This window comes from Pelmatolapia mariae, linkage group LG3_W (assembly GCF_036321145.2).
Source record: "Pelmatolapia mariae isolate MD_Pm_ZW linkage group LG3_W, Pm_UMD_F_2, whole genome shotgun sequence".
Classification (NCBI taxonomy): Eukaryota; Metazoa; Chordata; class Actinopteri; order Cichliformes; family Cichlidae; genus Pelmatolapia; species Pelmatolapia mariae.
In genome coordinates, this window is record NC_086229.1 from 84585207 (window position 1) to 84610899 (window position 25693).

General features: G+C 40.9%; 1 protein-coding gene across 2 annotated transcripts in view; it reads right to left on the bottom strand.

Moving 5' to 3' along the window:
* Positions 1-24668, bottom strand: part of LOC134624928 (DENN domain-containing protein 4C-like) — a 37274-nt gene extending 12606 nt beyond the window's left edge. For both annotated transcript variants that reach the window (XM_063470126.1, XM_063470124.1), the window contains exons 1-11: positions 24390-24668; positions 10652-10962; positions 6530-6782; positions 6371-6440; positions 4607-4776; positions 4251-4492; positions 4072-4138; positions 3918-3976; positions 3084-3228; positions 594-769; positions 330-430 (exon numbers count right to left, since the gene is read on the bottom strand). In XM_063470126.1, coding sequence (XP_063326196.1) covers positions 330-430; positions 594-769; positions 3084-3228; positions 3918-3976; positions 4072-4138; positions 4251-4492; positions 4607-4776; positions 6371-6440; positions 6530-6782; positions 10652-10950 — 1582 coding nt within the window. In that variant the 5' untranslated portion in view covers positions 10951-10962; positions 24390-24668. The remainder of the gene's footprint in view (positions 1-329; positions 431-593; positions 770-3083; positions 3229-3917; positions 3977-4071; positions 4139-4250; positions 4493-4606; positions 4777-6370; positions 6441-6529; positions 6783-10651; positions 10963-24389) is intronic.
* Between the last annotated feature and the right edge of the window lie 1025 nt (positions 24669-25693).

The following is a 25693-nucleotide window of genomic DNA, read 5'->3' on the forward strand; positions in this document are numbered from 1 at the left end:
ATAATTCTGATATTTTATCAACCAAGCAACCAGAAAATAAACTATGAAAGCATATTTGTTTTTTTAAAAGGAAATAGCATATAGTTCAGATGCTTTTTTGCCATTATGTAAAATTTTGTAATGTATTGTTAGCTTTTTTTTAAAGGTATACAGTTTTATTTTCAGCTTTGGACTACCATATTTAATAAAAGAATACCATGATGCATTTTGTAATTTAAGCTTACAGTGTTCAGGTAAAGATTAAGAACCCTGTCCACGTTAATTGTGGTAACTTGGTATAACAGGTAAGTGATCCAGGTTTTCCTATACAAATGAGATGCTGTTTGTACCAGTGGCCAGCTGGTGGTGCAAGTTGCTTAGTGAGTTAATGAGACTCTTGCATGGCTTCTTTGGGAGGTTCTTCCAGTTGCTGTGTTTCTTCTCATCTGACCTGTAACATACAAAACCACAAAGTTAGTTGACTGGAAAAAAACAAAAGACAGCTGCACAAAACTCTGGGCTCACAAATCTGCTGCTGAAACAGTTGTTCAACATAATGAGAGCTGTTAATGTAGAAGACAAAGTGTGTTTTTCTCTAACAAAGCACAACATACAGGTAGATAGTGTTGGTGTCCAGATCCACACAAACAACATCTGGTGGGGGGTCATAAAGGTCAAAGTAGCGGGAGTCTACGCCCACTATAAATGGACACGGCGCGTTGAGGACGCCTGCGAGAGAGAGCGGGCACAGGGGGATGTAGGGACACTGCCACTGGAAGGGGAAAATCATCTGGAAGGAGACAAAAGCCAGAATCAGGATTATTACTCCCAGACAGATGTTTTTAAAGGGTTTCCCATGTATAAATAAACCAAAAACAACAGCAGCGTATTTCTTTCCTTACTCATGAGCCCATTTTTTCATAATGTTCCACCCCCCAAGAACGTCAATAAGTTGAACACCGAACGTAAATAAGACAAATTTAGGGGGTCCCACTTGCATAACTGATCTACTGTAACAGCTGAAACCTATTTGGGTTGATTTTGAGAATTGTGAAATCCTTACTTTTCTGGAACTGGAGAATAAGCAACTAAATTCAGTGAAAAAAAACCTCAAAGTTCAAAAAGCCTGAGTAGTGCCAGAGTTATTTGGATACTACGCTGCCTGCGGGCACGGGACATGTGAGACACAAAGTAATGATCAGCTATAAAAGCAATTTAAAATTGTCACAAGTTTAAAAAGGAAGTCATTAACTTGCGGTTTTAGTCATTCATGACTGGCATTTTCAGCTAAAAGAAAGATACACATGCTTTAACACTCTTTGGACTTCATGGTACTGTGTTGCAAAATGATTAGGCAATAAATGGATAAATGGAAACCACCTTCACCAATACTCAATAGGACTACATTATTGAGAGTTGAATAATGTTTACAGTATTGATTACAGTGTAGGCTTCACTCGGGCCCCATCACTGATTTTGTGTCTATATGAATAAAAAAGACGTGCAGTGCTGCTCATATCACTGCTCAGAAACCTGTTCCTCTTCTTGCTGCTGCTTTTCTGGATGAAACTGCTCTACCTGACTCATCTTAAAGCTCTTTCATTACTGTCATAAAACATAAGTGAAAGGAAATGAAACTAATAGTTACAGTTCCTCCATGTGGACCATTTGAGCTGTCTTTGACTAATTACCGATACTGTTACATATACTGCATATCATTTACTAAATGTAGTTTATGTAACTGTGCTGTATCCCTCTCTCCATCTGCTTGTACATTTAAGGCTTGTCTGAGCATCGAGTGCCTAAATAACAAGCTGTGTATTCTGTAAGCTCTTAATTAGTGTTTTTATTTAAGTAAGCAGACAGTTTTCTTCTCTGCAGTTCTGATGAATGTTGACTCGACAATAGTGACTACTACTTATGTCACTTTAAAGGAAAGTGTTGGGTTATCCAAACACAGAGTTAAACTGTGCATCTACAGCGTGTTATTCATTTAATCCTTTTGCAAATATATTTTTGTTGCTGTGTTCCTTAATGAGATGTTATTGTGCAATGCTTTATAGTGCTAACCATATGTTTCTTATCTAAAAAGTTCAGATAAGTCAAGGAAATGCAAGTGTCAATGTTTTGCATGTGCAGATTGGAAAAGTTAAACAGCTGCACAACTGAGACACCAAAGCCTGCAGTCATAATGTTGTTTTCTTGACTTTTAATATGTATGTTTTTCAGTGTAATCACATGGTTAATATTAGACCTGATTATCAAAACAGCCTAAGCACTTACAGGACAGATTCTGTATTTATGAGCAGAAACAGTGACTGTGTGGTCGCTTCACATGTCAGCACTAGGTCAAGCTGATGATTCATTTCTTTCCATACTGACAGCAAAGGCAATGAAACACTGCAGGCAAATATGAGCTAAATGGACTCCAAAACACAGCAAATGCACTGAGGGGAACTGCTGCAGAGGAGAACACACAAATGCAAGTTTCCAGCTTTGCCTAAAAACAGGCAGCTCTTCATTAGAGGATTTTTAAGACCAATACCGACATGTGGCGATTACAAAATCCAATATTTTGATCTATCGGCAGATGTTATTTTCTTTCAGACACAATGAACATAAACAGATTTCATTGACATTTTTTGTAGATGTTTATTTACTCATTTACGCTCTGCCTGACTATACTCGAATCAGCTGGTTCTTTTGTTTTGTGACATTTAAAAAAAGTGCTGCAAACAGGGACGTTGCAGAGTGCCCTCTGGTGGACAAACTAGGTGATGTCAATACTGATAATACAGTTGAAGGGTGTTTCTCTCATCTATTGCTTGCTTTTGTTTTCTCTCCCTCATTTTTCAGCCATTATAATTGTCGACACTGAGAAATGAGCAAATACCGAATTTTGGCCATAAATGTGTCCAGCTGTACTTTTCATGTTCAGTGTGCTTTTCAAATAAAATACATTAAAAACTAATCTAAAACTGTAATCAGACTAAGCAGGAAAAGCTCTGCTAAAACCCAATCCAGCAAATAAATTATATCTATTTGAGTATATTTGAATACATTTGACTATGACAATATGAGAGTGCATGTTGGAGCCTACTCACAGCCACCACGGCCTCGGCCACTCCGGTGAGCACGGCGGGTCGGAGCGAGTGCAGCAGGATCTTGCTCTCCAGCAGGACAAAGTGCAGCAGTGTGGCGCAGTTCTCCGAGCCCAGATTCATCAGCAGAGTGCCATAGTCTGCCCCGCTGGCACGGAGGGAGAGAAGAGAGGAGAGGAATGAAGTGATGAGTTCGGACAGGGAACGGAAAGCACAGCGGAAAGAAAAGGAGAGGGAAAAATAAAGGGAAAAGAATTGGGAAACAGAAGGGTTCATTGCTGGGTCTGTAACCAAATGTAAGCTGAATTAATCAAATGGGAAACAAGGAAAAGGCAGAAATACAGGCACAGAGTCAAAATAACACCATCAACATAAAATGTATTGTTTAACAATCTCTCGCTATCTGCTTTACTGCTTCAGTTTGCTAAAGCGCTCCGTTTTCAGATGTTTTTTTTCATAATCTAACAAACTGGTCATTTTAAAAGCCTTCATAACCACAACTTAAAACTGACTGCCTTTTGTACAGTAATTCTCTCTCCTTTAAATCTCTATTGTAGAGACTGCAGCACACATTACTTTGAATATCAATAGCAGCCAGTGCTGGCTTTAACAAAAGCCCGTCAATCACCATTTTTATGAGGTTTCAAGGTTGCATAAGGCAGCGTCCAGAACTACAAAAAGGAAAATAAAGTAGCTGAATTACTCATATCAGTCGAAAAACAGTAGAAGTAGCAGCAGAAAAAGGCTTTAAAAAGACGACTATGTAGGAATTAACTGAACATGTTTTTTTTGCAGAGAAATGACTTTGTTATGCATTTATTGAGCAGGCCAAGGTACCTGAGCGGTAAAGGTGTACACACAGGCTGGGAGAGGATCAAAGTGTCGTGTACCGAGAGCTGCAGAGCACATTAAATAACATCAGTAACAGAAAAATACAAAAATATCACAACAAACATTCCCTGAGTACTGCACGTGTGAGAAAAACTCTGACCTGGACCAAGATTCTGGGTCTTTGGGGGGAAGGAAATGAGACATTGTGCATGAAGTGCGAGATGTGCCTGTTGAAGGAAATAATAAAACTCATGTTAGATGTTTCCTTTTCAAATGTTGGCATTAAAGTGGCCAATGAATGATTTTGAAAGTTTCCACAGCTGCCAAGTAGTTTCCTACTTTTCAATAGGCAGTGGGTGCGGGCCTGAGACGGAGAACTTGTAGATGAACATCAGGAACTTGCGGAAGGACTCAAAGAAGGGCCAGCGGGAGAGCAGACAGATGCATTTATTGGTGTTCACAGGCCGGTTGGGGATCATCTTCTTCTCCACCGTGGTGAGAAGGCCCAGCTGGATCTTCTGCTTCTCGCTCAACAGATCTGCTGGATATGGCTCGTAAAACTGGATGGCTGATCCATACACCTGGTAACAAGAGGTGTAAAGACGTTAAAGACGTTAAAGTGTTTGAAACATTTTGGCTACCCAGACAGTTTTAAATACTTACATTTAAATCTTCCTTTGGTAGCTATGTCTTACCTTTTCACCAGAGGAGATGGTTAAGACAAATGTAGAAAAGACAGGCAGAGGGTCACGAGTGTTTGGTGCCCAGCACTCGATGTTGGCACCCATGGGCAAACAGAACAGAGGTACAGACTCTGACAGAGGGAAAGACTCATAGTCCTCTTCTGGGTAACGAAAGATTAGACCTGGAGCACAGAATAACACACAAACAAATAAATAAAAATCACATGATGAAACAATGTGGTTGTTCAAAGCAAGACACATGGTAACGTTTAAGTTTATTGAATAGTTTGAATAGGTCTTCAAACTTCCAGGCAGGCCTTTAATCCCAGTCTCCCTGCAGGGATTAAACTACTACCTTTAAGAAAAGGGAGATCAGTATTTTGAGACTCTGATGCTCTTACAGTCAGCAGCCTGTATAATTCATTTTGAGGAAATAAGAAGCTCAACTTGATGTCTGTCACTATGAAAAAACACACATTCTTCTGAGCGTGCATGCATACACACACGCACAGCAGACGCACCAAAGGGCGTGGCAGGAAGTGCAGTTGTCCGAGATGAATAAACAGCCACTTCACAGGAAAAAGGCCGGCCAGAAGATAAAGCCAGCCTGCATGTTTCCACAGGGCGTGTATGTTTGTGTGTGTGTGCACATGTGAACCCTGATGACGTTACGCAACGCAGCGCTCAGAAGGCCAAACTGCTGCGGAAGCTTTCAGTCAGTGAAAAGGTCACCCAAAGATCAGCGATACATGCTGAAAGTGACCTAAACACGTAAGAAGTGGCCATTGTGACGACACACAATGCGCCAACACGTCTCGTTGCTGCAGTTTTGTTATCAGTGTTTAACATAAATGCACATTTTGGAAAGACTCATGACTGCAAAACATCTTCCCCTTTTCCTCCTGCCTGGACACCGTTTGTCCAGTATATCCAGTGTCCCTGCTGTCCCTCTGCACAGGTCCAAACCATCTCAGCCTCGCTCTCCAAGTTTGTCTCCAGACTGCTCAACCTGAACTGTCCCTCCAATACACTCGTTTCTAATCTTGTCCATCCTGGTCAATGAAAGTCTAAGCATCTTCAGCTTTGCCACCTCCAGCTCGGCCTCCTATCCTTTTGTCAGTGCCGCTGTCCTTAAACTATACACGAGAGCAGGTCTCCCTACTGTTCTGTAAACATTCCCTTTTACTCTTGTTGCAATCCTGCTGTCACATTTCACCTCTGACACTCATCACCACCCATCTCCACCCTGCCTGCACTCTCACACACCTCACCTGTGCACTGTTTGTTGCTTTGGATAGCTGACCCAGGTATTTAAACTAGTCCACGTGTAACCAACGTTTACATGTGCCTCTCTCATTCACACACACTCTGTCTTGCTTCTACTGTTTAAAACACTATTATCTAACTGGTGAGTAACACTACGATCAAAGTGAATTACTGATATATTGTATTTACTATTACTGTCAACCTTTTACATTTTGCATAATATTACAGTACGCATTATGATAACATTACATTTAATTTTGTTGACTTCAAACACTTTTTTAACTAAGACAAAACATTGTTTCAGTTATATATATTAACTACCTGCTCTTGCAAACAGCTTTAACACCACATGACCAAATCATTAAAAAAGAAAATTAGATAGTGAGGTGAAATCAGATGAATCAAACACTGATGGACACAAAAACGTGACAGCAGTAACCACTGTTCAGCAGCTGCAGGAAACAGATAGCAGCTGAAGATGGCATTTTGAAACTGATCACTTTTACTCACCGGCTTTGTAACTGATGGAATTTGACGCAGATACCGACTTCTTGTAACACAGGAACACGCTGGAGCCCCACTGAAAGATCGATCACACTCTTATTATGTATTTGAACTTTCATGAGTGATGCTACTGAAAGAGAGCTAAGAAACTAAATTCAGACGCACCATGCCGCAGTTGAGGTTCTTGTCCACTTTGCAGAAGGTGTGCGGCGGCGTCTCGCCTTTGCTGGTGACGATGACGCAAATGTCCGTCACGGCTAGCGAATTCTGCGGCTGGACGGGTGGTGCTCGGCGGAAGGTGATGAAGATGCGCTGCGAGGTTGCAGAGCTGTTGTTGACATTCGCGCAGCGTCCGTATGGTGTTGCCTGGATGACCTCACACCCCTGGATGAGACGCTCCTTACCTTCATAGAGCACCCTGAAAGACAAACAGTAAGTAAAAATGTTACTTTGTTTAATACCTCTGAATATTTATTTATTTACTCTTTTTTTTTCCCCATCAAATCCAATATTGCCAAAATCAAACTGCAACTTTAATCTGTTAAAGTTCACTTTACACATATTGTAGCCACGTTTGGTCTTCATGCATATTCACTTTTTGTCCTCACTGAGGACCAGTACATAGTTTTACATTCACAGTTAGAGGCTAAACTCACCACCAACTTCATCTCATAAGTAGCAGAGAACCACCACACTGGTATGTGAGGTACAGACATGGAACTTGATGAAAAGAATCAGGGAACTGTTCCTAATCAATGTGATAAATAAATAGAACGTACACTACCATAGAAGGATAAAAAGATCATAAATAAGTGAATGTAGTGACACTATGGGTGCTAATACAGCTTTGCCCCCCTGCAAAACCAAAGGAAAAAAAATAGCATATCTCTTTGGTTGGTTATATTTTTCCTAGCAGTAAATTTTCCGAGTAATGATCTTAACAGTCTGAAGTGAAGGTTTCCAAGGAATCCTCCAAAGTAATTATTGACAGGATAAATTCCCGGCTGTCTTACGTCTATGCCTACTAGCTATTTCCATCTTCCGTGTACCAACTTTTATTTCCTGATTGGACGCAGACAATAGAAAACAGTGACAAACAGAGCAGCGCCAAAACTGATAAGAGGACATATTTGATATAAAAGAGATAAGCAACTAAATTAGTTCACAGATAAGAAATAACAAACAGCAGCTACAACAAAAAAAAGAGAAGACTGAAGTTGACAGAAACCTACAATCTAACAGAAAAGTTACCCACGTCTTAAAAAAAACACATTTACTATTACTTGAATCCTGTGCTGCTCATAAGAAGACCTAGAACAACATGCCTGATTTCAATCACCATCACCATCTGCATGATATAAAGTCACCTTACAAAATCACATTATTCTCTAAACTGCATAGACGGTTAATCTGGACACTCTGAGTTACTACCACAAACTGCACACTAAATATTAACACATCACATGCTCACAGTGTTGGGAAACATATTTCCACAATGGAAAAACAAACATTAGCAATCAAAGAGTCATTTTCTTTTATGTCCTCTTTAGGGCTACACCGATATCTGCCTCTTTAATTGCTAAATGCTCTGCTGTGTGGAGCAGCTACTGAGTCAGGTGTTTGTTTTTTAAATCTGATCAACCTAAACAGTAACCGTGCAAGCTGTAAACCCCAAATAATAATCAGAAAGGTGCTAAAATGAGCAGGAACTGCAGATGGAGTTATCTGATCTAAGGGTTTTATACTAGTAACTGTAGCTTTGAGTCTCGTAAGCTGTCAGAAACATTATGCTTACAGAAAAACACAGAAGGACTGATTTCTGTAAACTCCACGCAGCTTTGCTTCAGTGCAATTACGTAGTTAAAATGCAAGAAACTACAATTTCTTCAGGCGCAAAAATCTGACAAAGCATAAGCACCGCACTGCTACTATATGAAAGCATCCTTCCCATGGGAAACAAAGTGTATGCCAGCGAGACACTAAATAAAGGGGTTAAACTGTGGCTCTGTGGTAAGAATAATCTCTGGTTCTCCTGTTTTACAGAGAGGATCAGTGTGTGGTCAGCACTGCTTACTTTATTCTGAAAGCTCTGGTTTCTCTATAAAGCCTCGGTAAGAAGTCTGTCTTCAGTGAGTGATGTGATACAGACTTAGTAGCTGACTCATTCACATCCCAGACAGTAAAGTGGTTCTCGTATCCAGCTCACAACAGATTAAACCCTTTAAATGTTACAGCTAAAACGTTCTGTGCGCTACCTGTCTCTGCAACCTGCTCGCTCCCACATTGAATTTCACAAAGCCAAGAGCTGTAGTCTAGAAAGCAATCAGTGCCCCACTGTGTTGGATTTTTTTTTTTTTTTTTGCATGACTGCAGGGCTTCTGTAGCAGCATGCTCCATGTCCTCCCTTTCCATCTGGACAATGCCATGTGGGAGGCCAAAAGCTTTGACTCCTACCCTCTTCAAACTAGGACTAAAAACACACTTTCTGATCCATGGGCAGGGCCAGAGGCAGCCGTTGCAGATATAATAGTCCTGAAACACTCCACTTATTCTGAAAAGAGTGCAGGACAAATCTAAAGAGGCCGGGAGGACAGTTGCCAGCAAAATTCTCATTTAGGCAACAAAACAGGGTCCTAATGGGCACAGTAAGCAGTCATGCTCTGGAGCCCCAGGCTGGGAATGTTGGACAACAGAAGGAGCGATAAATGATTTACGCTTCACTAGATTTACATTTATTCTTTCACTGGACAAGCGGAAGGTGGAGTAAAAACAAGCATCTTCTCAAACAGCTTTTGGATTAAATTCACAAATTTTACATTAAGAGTCTAAATATTTGTTAACAGTAACCTGCAAGAAGACCACGCTGTTATTCAGCCTCATCAGAGGCATAAATGTCTCAACTGATGATGACAAAGTACAAAGCAGCTTTGCAAGTTTACTTCTATTTTTTTTCTATTTGCATGCTGAGGGGGATTGCACAATCTTCTGTGTGTGCAGGGAGTCACGGCTATAAAGCGATACCTAGGAGGAGGAAATCACATTAGTAGCATGTGAAATAAACCAGATTCATTACAGAATGAAAATAAAGTCTTAGGCACCAGATCGACGTTTTTTATTTAATCCAGTCTTGATTTTGCAGACAGGAGGGGAATCTTCCAGAGAGGGAGCAGGAGAATGCTGGCAGTTGTAACTGGAAACTCCAGTTTGTTAGCAGGAGAAAAAAAAACAGGCTTTAGACAAAGTTCAGGTGTGTGAAGAACATGAATGCCTCGAGAGGTTGCGTCACTGTTCTGAAAGATGCATTACTGCATGAGATACTGCTCCTTCACTCAGGTAACAGGATAAAGTGCTGCTGCTGCTGAGATGTAGATTAAAAGTTCGGCTTCCTGTGAGGCTAATAAGGCTTAGGGCATACCTCGCAGCATGAAGTGAAATATATTGGAGTTCCCTTTTAAAACATAATAGTAGGAAGCAGGGAAATTTCTATCGTCAGATACGAGCCAAGAGGCGTGGCGGAGAGGGGGAACTCTGTCACAAAATAGGGGAGAGTGAATAAACAGCTAACTCGCCTACTTCCTGAATGTCTGCAGTAATGTTTTGTCAGGTACAAAAACCAAACTGACAAACCTAACAGGGCCAGGTTTTGATTGGCAAGGGGGAAAAAAAACAAACAAAAAAGGGGGTTTTCGACCGTGACAATCATCAAATGATGCTGGTGGAAAGGTTTTTTCATGTGAAATTCTGAATGAGGATGTGACAGCACCGGCACACTAACGATCCACTTAGTTGATTGATCAGATTTTTCACCACAGGGCTGCTTTCTGCGTATGATCAACTGCAAGCATGCCATCTAGCAACCTGCACAGCAATTACAGCAATTTGTAGCAGGTGTAATTGATCAGCTTGCTTCTCTTCCACACAAGCTCACTTCTTTCTCTAACCTGCCTTAATCACAATAACACAGCGAGAAATCAGAGCGGTAGGATGAACCTAAAGATTCACAACAAACTGGATGATATAAAATCTCATTCCTCATTTTTATATACTTGGCTGGATGAATCATACATATTTAACCTGTCTGAATTTAAAGCTTACAGGAGAACTTGTGTACTGATTACATCATTTTAAACACATGAAGCAGTTTTATTTTCCACATGATATTCATCAGTCAAACCCAGCTTCTAAAACTGGTAAATAACCCCACTTATAATGGTCTTCTCCTGCTGCAGGCAAATGAGCATTTGTGATTACAAACACCAGCATACTGTAAATAAATGGCTGACTCACCCGATGTCAATCAGCGGAGGTTTACCCCGTCCTCTCTTGTAGCAGAGGAAGAGCTCAGGGCTCTTGAGACTGCCATGATTAAGGTTGGCTGGCTGGCCGCTGTAGGTGCTCTCAATACAAGTGAAGCCTTCAGGCACCGTTTCCCCTGCTGACTTGTTAATGACGGCCAAGTCAGTGATGGGCGCTTTGGGCCCGGTGGATTTAGTCTCTGACAGGTCCTGCTCCAGGGGCGTGGACTTGTCGGTCAGCCCGGCCACCACAAAGTAGTCGGTCACGCGGTGACCCTTGTCCTCAATCATGGCTGGATGCACCTGAGAAGAAAGAACAAAAAAAAAATTTACATTTTTGATTTCAACCTCACATACAGCTAAACTTCTTGTAGATCTGGAAAATGTGAAGGAAGGCATAAATTTTGGAGTTTTAACTACTGGTACAAACCGCTATTTATGTAATGAAGCAACATATAAACAAATAAATGATAGAAAATTTCCTGTTTTTTCACCATCTACTGTAGAAATGTATGATTTATGATTTTAGGTTAAATCTAAAAAGGGACATATTCTGTCAGCTTGCAAAAAAAATCTGTTTTACATTTACAGGAGAGTATGTGCAATGAGCTAACAGAACATTTTCTGCTATTTCACAATTTTACACATACATTTATTACAATTTAGCCCAAAGAGGCATGCTAACATATTTATTTATTTTCCTAGAAAAAGTGAGATGTGTTGTTGAAACTGCACTTCGTTATCTTACATTAAAGACATGTCAGAGATTAAATCTGTAGTTAAACTTCTTTTCACTGACAGAAAGACCAGATTGAAGATCAAAGTGGGCTGCATGTGGCACACAAGGTAAAATGACATCCTTAATGTAGGTCACGTACATCAAAGATCTGCAGGTCTGTAACTATAACTGCAGCAGAAAGTACATCTTAGCCAGAAGAACATTTGACTTTGAGACAGTGGGATGGGTTTCACATCCATTCCCCAGAATCTAAATACTGTGGTCAATGCAATGAAAGGATCCTTTAAGACTGTCGCACCCCACCGGAGCGCACACACACTAGGGAAACACAAGATTTAACGGGGGGACTGGATCTGCTGGCATTCCCAAACACCCTTGTCACTGTATATCACCGCACTGCTCCAACAAGTCGAGAGAGTTAAAGCTCTGGTGGCTGCGACGAGCCAAGGCAGAGCGGCCGAGGCTGGAGGAATGCTCAGAAATGCCACTGAGAGTGTAAATCAAGCAGACATCCAAGTCTATAAAACTGCTGAAATATGGTCTCAAACTGGGCTGGCACTGGCACAATGTGCCTTTAGGCATCATGTATTGAATGTTTTCGAGGAGAACTTCTAATAGAGGTTTATGCTTTCCCAGTAAACCTTTGAGTCACAATGCCAAGTATAAAGTTCACTGTCAGGGACTTAGTAATCAGTTACAGACCAAGACGCAACACAGTCACACACTGCTGTATGGTAAAAATGCAGAGAGCGATGGTTCATCCGCAGGATGGTTCTGCGGCTAAAACTAAAGAGTTTGTTTCCTTAAAGCACAATATCACCACAAATGTTCAGTTTATAACAAGTGGTCCCTCAGTAGATAGTGAGGTAAATATACATCTCAAATCTGCCACTTAAACAGTTAAGAAACAGAGCGAACAAGGAGAAAGTGACTTAGTTACTTTTTATAATTTCTCCCACAAGGGTTTTCACAATCAAAACACTTATTGAAGATGCAGCTTGAAGCCATAATGAAGTAGCATGGGATCATGGGATGTCTTCACCACTGCCAGTGATGATTTATCTGAAGTAACTCAGTCATTTATTGCTATTTCATTCTAATGAGCGAGCCACAAATGACGTTAGTTTGAGTAATTCCTGAAGATCATATAAGCCAACAACCACCCATAAAGCCACCACAGACAACATTATGAGTTAAAATCAATAGTGGGGCAGCCTGCCACTGTTCTATTTACTAGCATGTTGATCATTGTCATAATGTTATACTCGGCAGGAAACTACAAATAAAACAGAGCGGTACATTAAATATAATTATGGATTCCTCCTGGTCTTTACATTTTTGGAAGCATAATGTAAGTAGGCAAGTGAAGAAATATATAAAACCAGTCATTTTGGGGTGTTTAAAAAGGGAAAAGGTTCCACATTATAGTCTTAAGTAAAGCATGTCTATGCCCTCTTCAAAGAGCTTTTAGGACCAACTCAGGAAGTTCAGTTTTTCCACTGGTGAGTCAGCATCTGCAGCAGGACAGAAAAAGAACCCACTTTGTACAGCCACAGAAAGCCCTGAACTTTATGACACAGCTTAATGCAGTTCTTTGTAGTCTTCTTGTTTCTATTTTTACCGGTCGACATGATAACGCACTGCAATAATGCCACAGTATTATCACGAAGCAACAATGCAGGCATTCTGAAAGTTGGGAGAGGTAAAAATCTAAAAGAATACACGTGAGGCTGCGTTTGTGTGCAGGAGGCTGCAGTTCAAGGTGTGGTAGATCGGCCTACCTGGGAGGAATTATTCAGCTACAGTGAGGCAAACACACCAAACACACTTTCCACACAGTTTCAAATCCTTTCTAGATTCTCAACCACTGACAGCATACATTCTGGGACAACCACGGTATAATCTGTGTCACAGACATTTCAAGTTATGTTTCATTATTGTCATACAGGACATGACTCATTAAAACGAAGAATTCATGCAGTGCCACTTTCTGAGCTCAAACTTGGCTTGCTGCCTATGAGAATGTGCCAAAATTGATTTGTTTCGAGAAGACTGCCAGCTCTACGGTCCAGGTAACTTTCAACAGTTAAAACTGGACATTTGCCCAGGATATGGCCTCCTTTTCATTACAATGCTGGGAAAACGCTCCAGTAAAAAGAGCCGAGTGCAATGCGTCAACACAGCCATTTAAGCAGCGAAACCAGTAAAGGTTAATGTCGTGTGTACGAGGAAGCAGAATGATTTCTACTTTTACCACCAACAGAAAACGCAATAAAAAAGTGCATTAATGAAGACAGGAGGTAAGAGGCAGGAGGGATCCGCGATCTATCGAGATCTACCTAACTCACTTCAGTCAATAACATCTATTTATCTCTGTACTCATGGCCGTGTGTTTATTTGCTCTACGTTTAGTCATGTCCCCGATACTTGTTTATTTTTGTGTCTAGATATCACTACTATTATGTGACAACATCATTGCAGAGACAGAGTTAAGACTTATTGCTCTGAAAAGATTTACTGCACAGTATCCATGGCTACATCTCACTTGTCAAAACCCTGTTTAAAAGCAAAATGCTGTTTTCTCCATATTTGCACAGCAACAAACCACACTGTTAAATGTACTCTCACCAAAGTGGCCAATAAATGTTCTCTGGTGGTTTAAACATTGACTGGATGGGCTTTCTGTGTTTGTGGGTAAATAAGTGCCTCTTTACAGCCAAAACACTTGACATGGAAAATGGTCCAGGGAGTCTGTTACAAATGAGCAGCTGCCTGTATTATACCTGTTCATAACACCTGCATGTTTTTTTGTGGACTTCATACTCCGATTCAAATGTTTAGTCCACAAACATGAACTGATCATTAGCTTCTAAGCCAGCAACTGAAATTTAACGTTTATTTTCATTTACATTTACAATATGTTAAACCCATAGACTGTATGTAAAAGATGGATATAGTCACCGTTGCACATATTAGTTTATAAAATACATCTTAGGAGTTTGGAGTCTGATATTGTGGAGCCAGAAAACAAATGAGTTTCAATTTATCAGCTAACGCCAACTTACTTCCAAATAACCTAAATAAATAGTGAAAACATTTTGAAAACAAAGACCCTACATTAATACAAAGAAAACAGAGAAACCCCCAACAAGAGCAAGTGCAACAGTGGGAAAGAAAAACTACCTTTTAACAGGAAGAAACCTCCAGCAGAATTACGCTCAGGAGGAAGAGCCATCTGCCACGAGCAGTTGGGGGTGAGGGGAGGAAGACAGGACAAAGACTCGCAAAAACATACATTCTTAGGTGGTCTGCTAGAATATTTTAACCACACTGAAAGAAACATTTGTGTAAATAATTAATTGGAAAAAAATACTAAAAACAAAGTCAAGATAGTAGTGGTAAAGTATACAAATTATTCACCTAATTTAAGTTCACACTACTTTCTCCCAAAATTTCTCTCTGTCACCACATGTTATGGTGGCTTCATAGTACCACATTTGTGTCTGTTTCCATGGGTATATGCTACACAAACCACAACAGACCACAGCTTAATGTGGAAGATACTCGTGTGCAGGTCAAACGCTGATTGGCTGAAACAATAAAGGAAGTGACTGTGGAGTTAACAAACTGCAGAAGCGTGAAAAAACATCAAAGACAGCATGAAAAGCACAGACATGAAGAACAGTCAGAGTCATTTCAGCTCTTTGTATCTTGTAACTTGGCTCTTTTCTCTGGCTGATTGATAGACCAGCAATGGCTCCCTGGTGACAGTAGACAAATATGAAACCTCGAAAAACCATAAAACCATGAAAAAGCCATTATACTTAATTTATGGTGCTGCAAGTGCGTATCTGCCTACGAAGAGAGGTTTTCAACCAATGGAAACGTGCTGCCTCCAAATCCCAACTGCACATTGCTCGAGTGTGTCGGTCGTATGCTGATTGGTTGACAAGTTGACCGGAAAAACTGAGTTCACAGCACGAAAAGTACAGACAGCAGCTCCACGGACACTTTTCGTTGTTTTCAATACTCAGTTTCACTTCAGCTCTTTTTATGTTAGAACTTGGCTCAAATAAGAGTACACGTCAATGCTCCCAGAGGAGTCAAGCTAGGCTAAACACTTAGTTGAGCTGTGGTGGCGTAGGAGCAAGAGGGACACACGCATAAACATTTATTTCCCATTAAAGGGGCTATACGAGCAAGAAAGCAAGAAAGAGTGGCAGTGACCAAAAGAGTGAGCAGTGAAACTGAAATAAAAGCAAAGTTCAAAGCTCTCAATTTAGACACAGTGTAAGACCTCGTGTAGTCATGTAATGCTAAAGGGAACTCCTGTTACTTTGAGCAACACCTTTTATGTTATAGTCATTTGACTAGGTTTATATATATATATATATATATATATATATATATATATATATATATATATATATATATATGGGATATATTCAGGTAGTCAAACCTGAATATATCCCTAATGAGATACAGTGAGGCAAATGAAATGTAATATTCATCGACTGCCTTCATTGTTACAGTAGTTCAGGCTGTGGACCAGTCATGTAACAGCAACTACTCAACAGTGCCTCATTTTCTTGTATTTGTAAGAAAGTTATCAGCAGGAAAGGACTTTAGGTTCCTTTTCTTGACTTGTAAGAGTCGGCTTTGCTGGATAGCATGCACAGTTTAACCTCTGCATGCCATCTCCTGTAAAACAGTCATGCTGGCATGAAAAATATCAAGGCTGTGAGTCATACAGCTTCCTAAGATAATTGGCATAGATTGCCACTTAGGGGTTTTGCTTCCCTGTGAATGTTCACTAAACCAGTGAAGCACTTACTTCACAAAAAATGCTAAAATACAACATCGAGGCTGGCGTGCCATTCATGACACTTGGTATGACATTTTGCTTTCATGCAATTAGCCCCCCTTTTTTCAAAGAACAATAAATTCAGTACTGAATTAAACAAATGCTGCAGCGAGAGCACTGAGAGGGACTAGAAAGGGAGAGTATGTTTCAACCAAACTGGCTTCTCTTCATTGGCTCCCTGTTAAATCCAACATCCTTAATCAGGAATAATCAGGCCTCATCTTATCTTAAAGAACTCATAGTAACATATCACCCCAAAAGAGCACCCCTCTAATCTGGAACCAGCACCTAATTTGGATCCAGGAGGCAGACACCCTCTCTACTTTCAAGATTAGGCTTAAAACTTTTCTTTTTGATAAAGCATAAAGTTGGGACTGGATCAGGTGACCCTGAACTCTCCCTTAGTTACACTACAATAAGCCTAGGCTGCATGAGCCTTCCCATGATGCACTGAGTGTTTCCTCTTCACTCTCTATGTATTTACACACCACTCTGCATTTAATCATTAATTATTATTCATCTCTGGCTCTCTTCCACTGTGTGTTTTTTGTCCACCCTTCCCTAAACATTTCTAGAGAGTTCTTCCTGTTAAACCGGGGTTTTTCCTTCCTACTGTCACCAAGTGGATGTTCAGGTCATATTTATATTATTGTAGGCTCTTTCCTTACAATATAAAGCACTTTGAGGCACCTGCTGTCGTGATTTGGCACTATGTAAATAAAACTGAACTGCGGTTATCATATTACCTAGGTTTCACTGTTGTGCTGCATTAATATTATTTCTAATAGGTTAATGGAAGTTAATGCAGGTTGACGTAAATACTTGTTGTCATTTTGAGCCATGATCAATGACATCCACCACAGAGAAACCACCGCATATCATTTCCTGTTTTCAGAAAATGGGTCATTGAAGGAACGCGTTATTTGCTGTTACCAGGTTGCTATTAGAACTGGGATTAATCTGTGATAGTTTATACTACATTGATTGTGTACACTAGAGAGGGTAGGTTAGCCACTGAATAGCTCATACAGCTACTGATATCTGTCACTGTGGAGTACAATCAGGTCACATCCACCAACAGCACTGACATTGCTTATCTTCTTTTCTCGCAGGGCCAAACATCCCCTGATGTCATCAGGTGCGCCCACAGTGGCGGGCACACTACTTTAAAGCATGAAGCACTAGAGAGTCCCACGTGCATTCACCACACGCCCCACAACCATACAAATATCTCTTCTCGACAGCTTATAATACATGCCGCTGCCATAGCAACCGAGGCCCAACAATACCAGGCTGCACGACCCTGAGCTGCGACTAGTGTTACTCTGGCTGAGGAAATTGATCTTTCAAGGGTACATTCAGCTTAGCTACCATGCTCTCTGTAAAGGCAGACTCAGAGACTTCTGAAAAAAAGCCTAGTTTTAGTTTTAGACAAACATGAAGAAAAATAGCAGCAAAGCAAATTTTATTGCTACTTTTATCGTCTGGCGAGCAAATAAAACTTAGTACTGGTCTTAAACGCCGGTGTTGACAAGAAATTAGAGCTAAAAGCTTTAAAGTATTCGTAAACAGAGGTGAAAGCTGCATCGGGGGTTGTCTGCCCTTTTAATGGCAAGCAACATGAGAGGGATGGAGGCGAAAAAAAATACCAGTTAATCTGAAGAAAATCTTACAGTGCTTATGGTTCAAGGGTCAAACTGGCAGACAAACTGGTCCATTACATTTCCACTACACTGAAGTCTTGTGTTGTAATTTGAGACCATGCCTCTAAAAGGTAGTGCCCTGCCCCTCCCTTTCCATTTGAAAACCTGTTCCTCTGTTACTCGCGAGGCCTGATGATCAAGTGACACGGTCTTTGTCTGTTTTTCACTCAGAGAACCATGACAAAGACAAAAAACCTCCGCCCAAAAATGATCAATTTATAGTAGAACAATACTCTCACAGAGTTAAAGATCTAGATGTGCTGATTATCCCATCATATCCACCCAATATTAAAAAAAAAGGAGGATGCAAACTATTTTGATGGAAAGACAATTTGCTCCTTTTCAGCATTCATAACCACCATTTTTTTTTTAAATCAATAACTCCTGAAAAAGCCAAATTAACAACATGACTGTACTCCTGGAGCACAGCTTCCTGTCTTAGTTGGATTTGCAGTGACAACAACTGCATTGTTATCCCTCAGTAGTGCTTGTTTGTAATATAATCAGAACTTTCAAGCAACTGTGATCAATAGGGAGGGGACAGGGAGGGCACGTATACAAATATTATGGGACCAGACAAGGTGCAGTGAATACCCCAAAATGCAAAATAAAAAAAAGGAATCAATATCTTGTAATACAACATTTCAAATCAGTTCACTAACAGTACTTTAAGCCATTCATTAAAAGTACTGGATTTTCCTGCACTGCAAAGGAGTCTGTGGGGGGACACTGGTCTTAACTCACATGCAAACGTGCCAAAGGGACCTCAACAACCCCTGAGGGCAGAGGGAAACTCAAGTTGGTTAGAGAAATGCAGAGAAAGGGACAGAAAAAAAACAGAGATTTCTCTATTTAGGTGGAACCCCTTACTCTATCCCCTCATGGTCTGCCCCACGATGATCTCATCCCTTTTACACAAAAGAGCTTGGAGGCTCGTTCTCCAGGGGGGAACCAAAGAGCCTGTCTGCGATTACGCGCATGCACAAGATTGTGTGTGTTTGTGCGCGATGCTGGACAACAGCGAGTGCTGTGTCTGTCTCGGTTACTTCAACAGGAGCCCTGCCATGCACATCCACTCACAGCTTGCCTGAAACAGCTGCTGAGCCACGCTGTGTCACACTCTGCAGCACCAGAGCCTGCTTCAAGTGGCACTCTGTAGTTCTGGGCTTTGGATGATCTGAAGAGCAAAGTGGCCCTCTCTGCCACCTGTCATCACAGTGTGCTGTCAGTGGCTGAGGCCAGACTGAGTACAAGGTGCCAGTGAGGTGATGAAACCGCCACTTTACAAGGAGACAACCACAGGAGGGGGGAGAAAAGTAGAATGCTGCTTTTAGGGCAGATAAAGGAAAGCCGGTAGAGCTGATGTATGATTGCATTCATACGGCGTGAGCTGGAGTATGCACGCACATACATAGTTGGCTGTTAAAGTGCGGTCTAGAAATACCTCACTCTGCTCATTAATCTCAACAGCACGCTGTGATGAACCTAAAAGCCAGACTTAACAGAAGTGATCCACATCAGCCTTCAAGTAATTACGACAGTAAGCAAAGTCTTTCAGAAATGTTCCGACAAAGGTATCTTCATGTGCACTTGCATGAAATGCCTTTTACCATTCAATATTTGCTGTTCAGCGTGTGTGTGAGAGAGGTGGAGTCTGTGTGATAGCTCGGCGTTATCAAATCCATATGCTAACAACACCTCCCTCTCTCTGTAGTGCTTGAATAAAGCCGAAGACCTGATGTGAACTCTTGTTTCTGGGCCGTGTTTGTTTATCCCTGGCAGCTACTTTTTTTCTTCTTTTTTTTTTTACACATAAATGTCTACATAAAGTTCAATTTCATTTAAGCACAGACGGCAGTTGTCAACAAGCTTCTCAGAATAGGCATCTGGTTGGCAAATCACACTGATGACAGACAGAACGGATGACGCTGCTTGTTGTTGCTGCTTCAGGCTATTTGAATTTGAGCTTCTGGGCATCAGCTCTAATTTAAGTTACTAAAAAAAAAAACCCACCAAATTTCACAATTTGAAAAGTTAAACAAGGTGTGTCTCCCACTTGTAACGGATTCATATTTATATATATTTTTTTTAAAATGAACTGAATCCCTGCTGTTTCAGCACTATGACAAACACCCATATTGTCTGTTCCCTCCTAGTATGTTAACTCTAAATCTTGAACTCTAAACAGTCCAACACTTTCAGAGATAGCATCAGAGCTAACGCTAAAGGCAGTCAGGAGTGACGTGGAATGAATTCTAATGAGCGGAGCAGAAAATTTTCCACTTTTCTTCCTGGATCACCGTGGGTCTCTAATTACACTGTGTGAAGCAGGTGGGGTTGTTTTTTTTCTTTTTTTAAGAAAGCAAGGCACTTTACTGAGACCTGTCAAAAGCAGCATTTAGACCACACATTCCCTCAAAAATATGACTTTTTACAGTTAAAATCCACTTGGGTAGATGCAAGGAGCGAAGGCAGGCTTAGCAGAAACGTCACAAGACTGCCTCCCTCCTGAAGCGTGACAAGCCGGTGGACACAGAGCATTCTTTCCACTGTAAGGAGACGGGAGAGAGAAGGCAAACTCATTGCTCTTACTAACTAGCTGGGCCTACACCGACTCAGAGGCAGAGCTACTGAAAGAAAACAACAGAAATGCTGGCACACCACAGCAGAGTACAAGGGTCAGAGGAGGGAAGTAGGTTACCTGAGAGGGAAGAGGAGCGGATTACAAGTGCCTCCCTGCTGCTCTTTGGCTACAAACAACTATGTTGAGTTTGGTTTGTCTTAAGAGGTACAAACAGGCGGCTTAACAGAACGCACAGTGCTTCTTCAGGTACACATTGGCTCCAAAGAGACAAGAAACCACGATCTGTCCGCTAATAGTGTAGAAACACCTTGAGAAAAGAAAAAAAAAAAGTGGGACTGTAAATGAAATGGTAAGCCTGCAAAAGCGTCCTTCATTCAGATATTACAGCATTGCTGACACTGACCTCTGAGCTCTTCACGGAGGAAAACTTTCTTTACACAAGCACAAATATTACACAGTGAATGGTTTATACAAACACTGTGAAACTTGACTTTGAAATATTTTAAATAGTTGAAAGGCTGACTACATGTGCTTAATGCTGAATACTGAAAGGAAACCGAAAAGAAAATGCCATTAAAGACACGCACAAGACTTTCTCTGCAACCTCCGAATGAGCTGAAGATACAGACAACTAAAGCTCGACTGATATTAGCTATTTGCTGATATATCAGTATCAGCATTTGTAATGGCCAATACATGAAAATTTAAAGAATACAGAAGAGATGAGAGAAAAACCCTTTAATCAGGTTATGAGTGTTGACGTTACGTAGTTTGTCCACCAGGGACTCACCAACACAACAACTAGCTAATCCAATCTGAGTTGGACAGATAGTTAACTGATAATCCATGAGTTGTTTCGACAGTAAAACAAGACAGTTCATAATCAGCACTGTCACATTATCTTAGTAAGGACTCATTAATAATGACACGTAACAACTGTTAATGAAATCTGTTTATGTTCTGTGTGTCTGACAGAAAATGAAATATCGGCCGATGTATGCGATTTTTTCATCATCAAGTATTGGCATCGTTCTTAAAAATTCTGTATTGATCAGGATCTAGAGACACCTGGTGAAAGAGGCAGAGAAGCAGGGCTGAAAAAGACAGCAGACACAGGTGAGACAGAGTAATTCATGTCTCGGAAAATTTCAGTTTCAGCCAGCCAAACCCCACAAAACAGTACACACCAACGACAAACAGCGAAAGAAGCTAGATGGTCAGGCTCGCAAGAACAATATTAGCTGAACCGAAGGATGAGCCCATTCTTTCTTCCTTTTTTATTTGCATGGATCATTTCTTCTCACAGACTACATTTAACAAAACATCGATACAAGACGGTATCGCGATATTTTGGATGGCAATATTGTATCAATACAGGGACACCAAAAATAGGCATTTTATTGATATTTGAAAATAAATATATAAATAATAATCATATGAAAAAACTCTACTAAAAAAAAAAGTTCATCTCTTGCACCGCCCTCCTGACATAACGTTAGCCATGTGCACTTACAATAAGTTGGCTAAACCGAAAACTGGACACACTTAACATAGTATATAACTGCCAGCTTGATCCCATTTGACTGCAGGCTGATTCTGTCTTATGACAACATTTATAGTAGGTTTTAGTGACAGTATTGGTGTGCTTGACAATCTCATTTTGCAACAAAAAAGAATGACTGAAGTGAGATAACTTTATCTGCTTAGATAAAACAGATTGGCAAAACAACAACAACAACTTTGAGGACATAACTTACAGTTGAAAAAAAGGTGATAAATTGTATTAAGTGTTTTTAGCTTATCACAAAATGATAAAAAATCAAGCTATCATCAGATCATGAGTGAAATATTGTGATAATGTATTGTGGGGGTCTGGTGATTCCCACTACTTAACAGGAAATATTAGTGTATTCTGCCTACTTGTGTTTGATATTTCTGTACTGATATAACAGGAAAACTAAAAAGAAAATGTTAGCTAACTGAGTCAACAAATAATGAATTTATTAAAAAAAAAAACTAGGGTTCTAAGTGGTAAGTCTGTCTTCAAAAAGTGACACTGTCATGCTGGGTGGTATAATTTGATGGAAGGAGTTAAAGCAAGCAGGGGTGGTTAACACTATCAAAACACAATGTGACTCAAACAAGTTGAACTTTAATTTATAGAATGAGTCATTCATTGACATGAAAGTGTCAGTTGATGTGGGACTCCTGGAAAATTATTAATAACAGAACATGAGCATGATGCTAGTTGTAGTGTTGAAATACAAGCACTGAAAGGTGTCAGAACTAAAGGTTTATGCAAAATGGAGATTGGCTTGTGTCCTAAGATCTAACAGAGATTTAGGTGTCATCAGTAATGAAAGAATGAAACAAGTGTACACTTCCAGTAGACAAACTCTTCAAACTCTGAGAAAACTGACAGTGAAAGTGTGGGTGATAAATCAACCTGAAAGTGTCAACTCAAATGGAGGCTGAAGGGGAAAAAAAGGTAGCTCCATCATGCTATTTGCCGGGTGAGGTAAAGTGAACACAACTGTGAATGAAAGAAGGAAGCAGATCCCACAGGTACGCGCTAACGTATCTCAACGTATCACTCTCACTCTCCCACTGAATAAATACTGCCTGTTGCTGCTGCTCCTTTGAGCCAATCCACCTCCTTCCCCCCAGTCACCTGACAGAGCCTTTGGAAGGCCACAAAGTGCAAGTTCAATGTACACAAAGCCACTGCGCAGCCATGACCCACTTTATACCTGCAGCATTGTAGAGGTTATAGTGGGAGGAAACGTTTGCTCCACTCCTCTTTCCCAGCGCCTGTCAGGGCAAGCCAAGGTCAAGGAAGAGATTTTTCTGCTTTGTTTCCACGTGGCAACGGCTCAGTGGATTCTGCCAGAGCAATTTCCATGTTTTTCACACTCCGCGCGCCTCGAGTATCCTGTCATTACACAGCATTCCTGCAGCCAGCTCAGTTGGTAAAACACCTAATTGAAATTATGAATACTTTGAGCACAATAGAAGAGGAAGTGCCAAGCTTAGCTCTGCTGGAACTTGTACCATCAGAGCAGGAATATCACATGCCAGTCATGATTCACCACAGCTGTGATGGGAGCACGGAGCAGAGGGAGCACAAAGCTAACCTCAGGGGTTAGACTGCTGCTGACTGGCAAGCAGTCAAGTGCTGAGGCATAGATATGTGAGCACCTTGGCGCTGCATTCAATGGCATTAGTGCCACATCATACACGGCTAGGAAATGGATGAAAAGTAAACTCACAAAGAAGTCAGGCCAGTTGATCCTCTACACGAACACGGCGCTGACTGCATGACAAGAAGGTCCTGCTAAAATGGAGCTTTAAACCCCAACACACATTTTGGTCCCACGCAGGAAGTTGGGTTTGTTTCTGGGAGCAGACACCTGCAAGGGTAGACAGACTCCTGGAGAGCGGAGTCTGATTATCTGGCGACAGGGAGGGCCCGGGGAGGAGAGGCGAGCAGGAGCAGCAAGAGGAGGCGGCGGAGGAGAGGGGTGTTATGTTCCCAACTGTTGCATCCCAACCTTAAGTAGGTCAACTTTGATGCAGGAAATACACCTCGTCGTGGGTATAACAAAAGAAATTTCCTCCCATGATCGCCTCGAGCGCTCATACGTGGCTCTCTCTCTTTCCGTGGTTGGATAACACGCTGAAAGTGCAGCAGCGCAACACCAGGAAAATGCATTTACAACGGCTGAGCGCACTCACACACAGCGAAAGTTAGCCTAATGCACTTCATCCACTCCCTCTCATCTCCACAATAAGCTGCGATCCCTAACGGTTATCTCCACGGAACAAAACACGAGTACTTACCAGCTGTTTACACCGCAGCGAGAGACAATGTTGACATGTAGGCAACTTGCTTGTTTTACCTCCTCGAAGTACCCCGCAGACTTATTTGTGCAAAACAAAAAACTGGTCAAACCAGGACGGCAAGTTAAAAAGAAGGGTGAAAACGCCACTCGGAAATACTCCTTTGTACTTTGCTAGTTACTTCTTCGCCACACTTTCATCTGAAGTTGTCGGCGGAGGCAGGCGCCATGTTTGTGTCTGTGCTGATAGTTGAGTTGGAGAGCTTTCCTCTGAACCCCTCTCTCTCTCTCTCTCTTTCAGGCTGGAACCGCCCAGAGAAAAGGAAATGCAACAAACCACCGCTGCAACTGACAGCGCGAGCAAGCGCGCTCGCGAACAAAGAGCCGCTTCTGGTGAATCCTTTCAAAGTAAAAAAATTTTAACTTTAAACTTTTTGATGCAATTGACGCTGCATGTGTGTATTTTATATAAGTTAATATTCTGTAAATTGGGGGGGGGGGGGAGACAAAGACTCCAACCTGCCCCCTGGAAGACTTTGGAAAATGTGATAGATTTTGAACTGCTAGCTGCATTGTCGTGGATTTTGCAGCTTTTCTTATCGATAAAGACTCCACCTTATTTGCCATTGATATCGTATTAACGTAGTTATGTAATAGATCAACAACTGAGTAACAGAAAAGTTCCTGTTTTTGTACTAGCTACAACAGAAATTTCAGTTTTTTATTATGATAGGTCCACATGAAAAACAACTCGTTTGTTAAATCTGTGAATTAACAAAAACATTGTTTTTATAAATACAGGACTGTCTGGGCAATGAACTGTTACTCATTTATCATGTAAAGAAACTGAGATGTACTGTTACTGTACTTCTTGTATTACATTATGACATCTCAGGGATAAAATGTTTAGGTAAATGTCTTTACACTGACTGAAAGGGCAGTTTAAGATCCACTTAAGATCAAAGTAGGCCCACAATATAAAGTGAGTCTGACCGGGCTATAGACAGTTCAACCAGCTTCACTTCTATAAAATTCCAGATGGAGTCAAAATACATTGTCAAGCAACACTAATATGTAAACTAATATATATAAATGGGAGGATCTAGGTGTTTGTATGGTTTCACCTCACTTGTCCCTTCAGTGCAAAACAAGTCGTTGAGTAATGATCCACCTATATCTTTTTAAAGAAATTTTTAAATCCCAGATGATAGTTTGTCTCTAAATGGTTTTCATTTAATTAAATTAAACAAATCCATCTGGGGGAAAAAGTCCCATTCCTCTAGAAATTTCGATCCAGTTACCAAA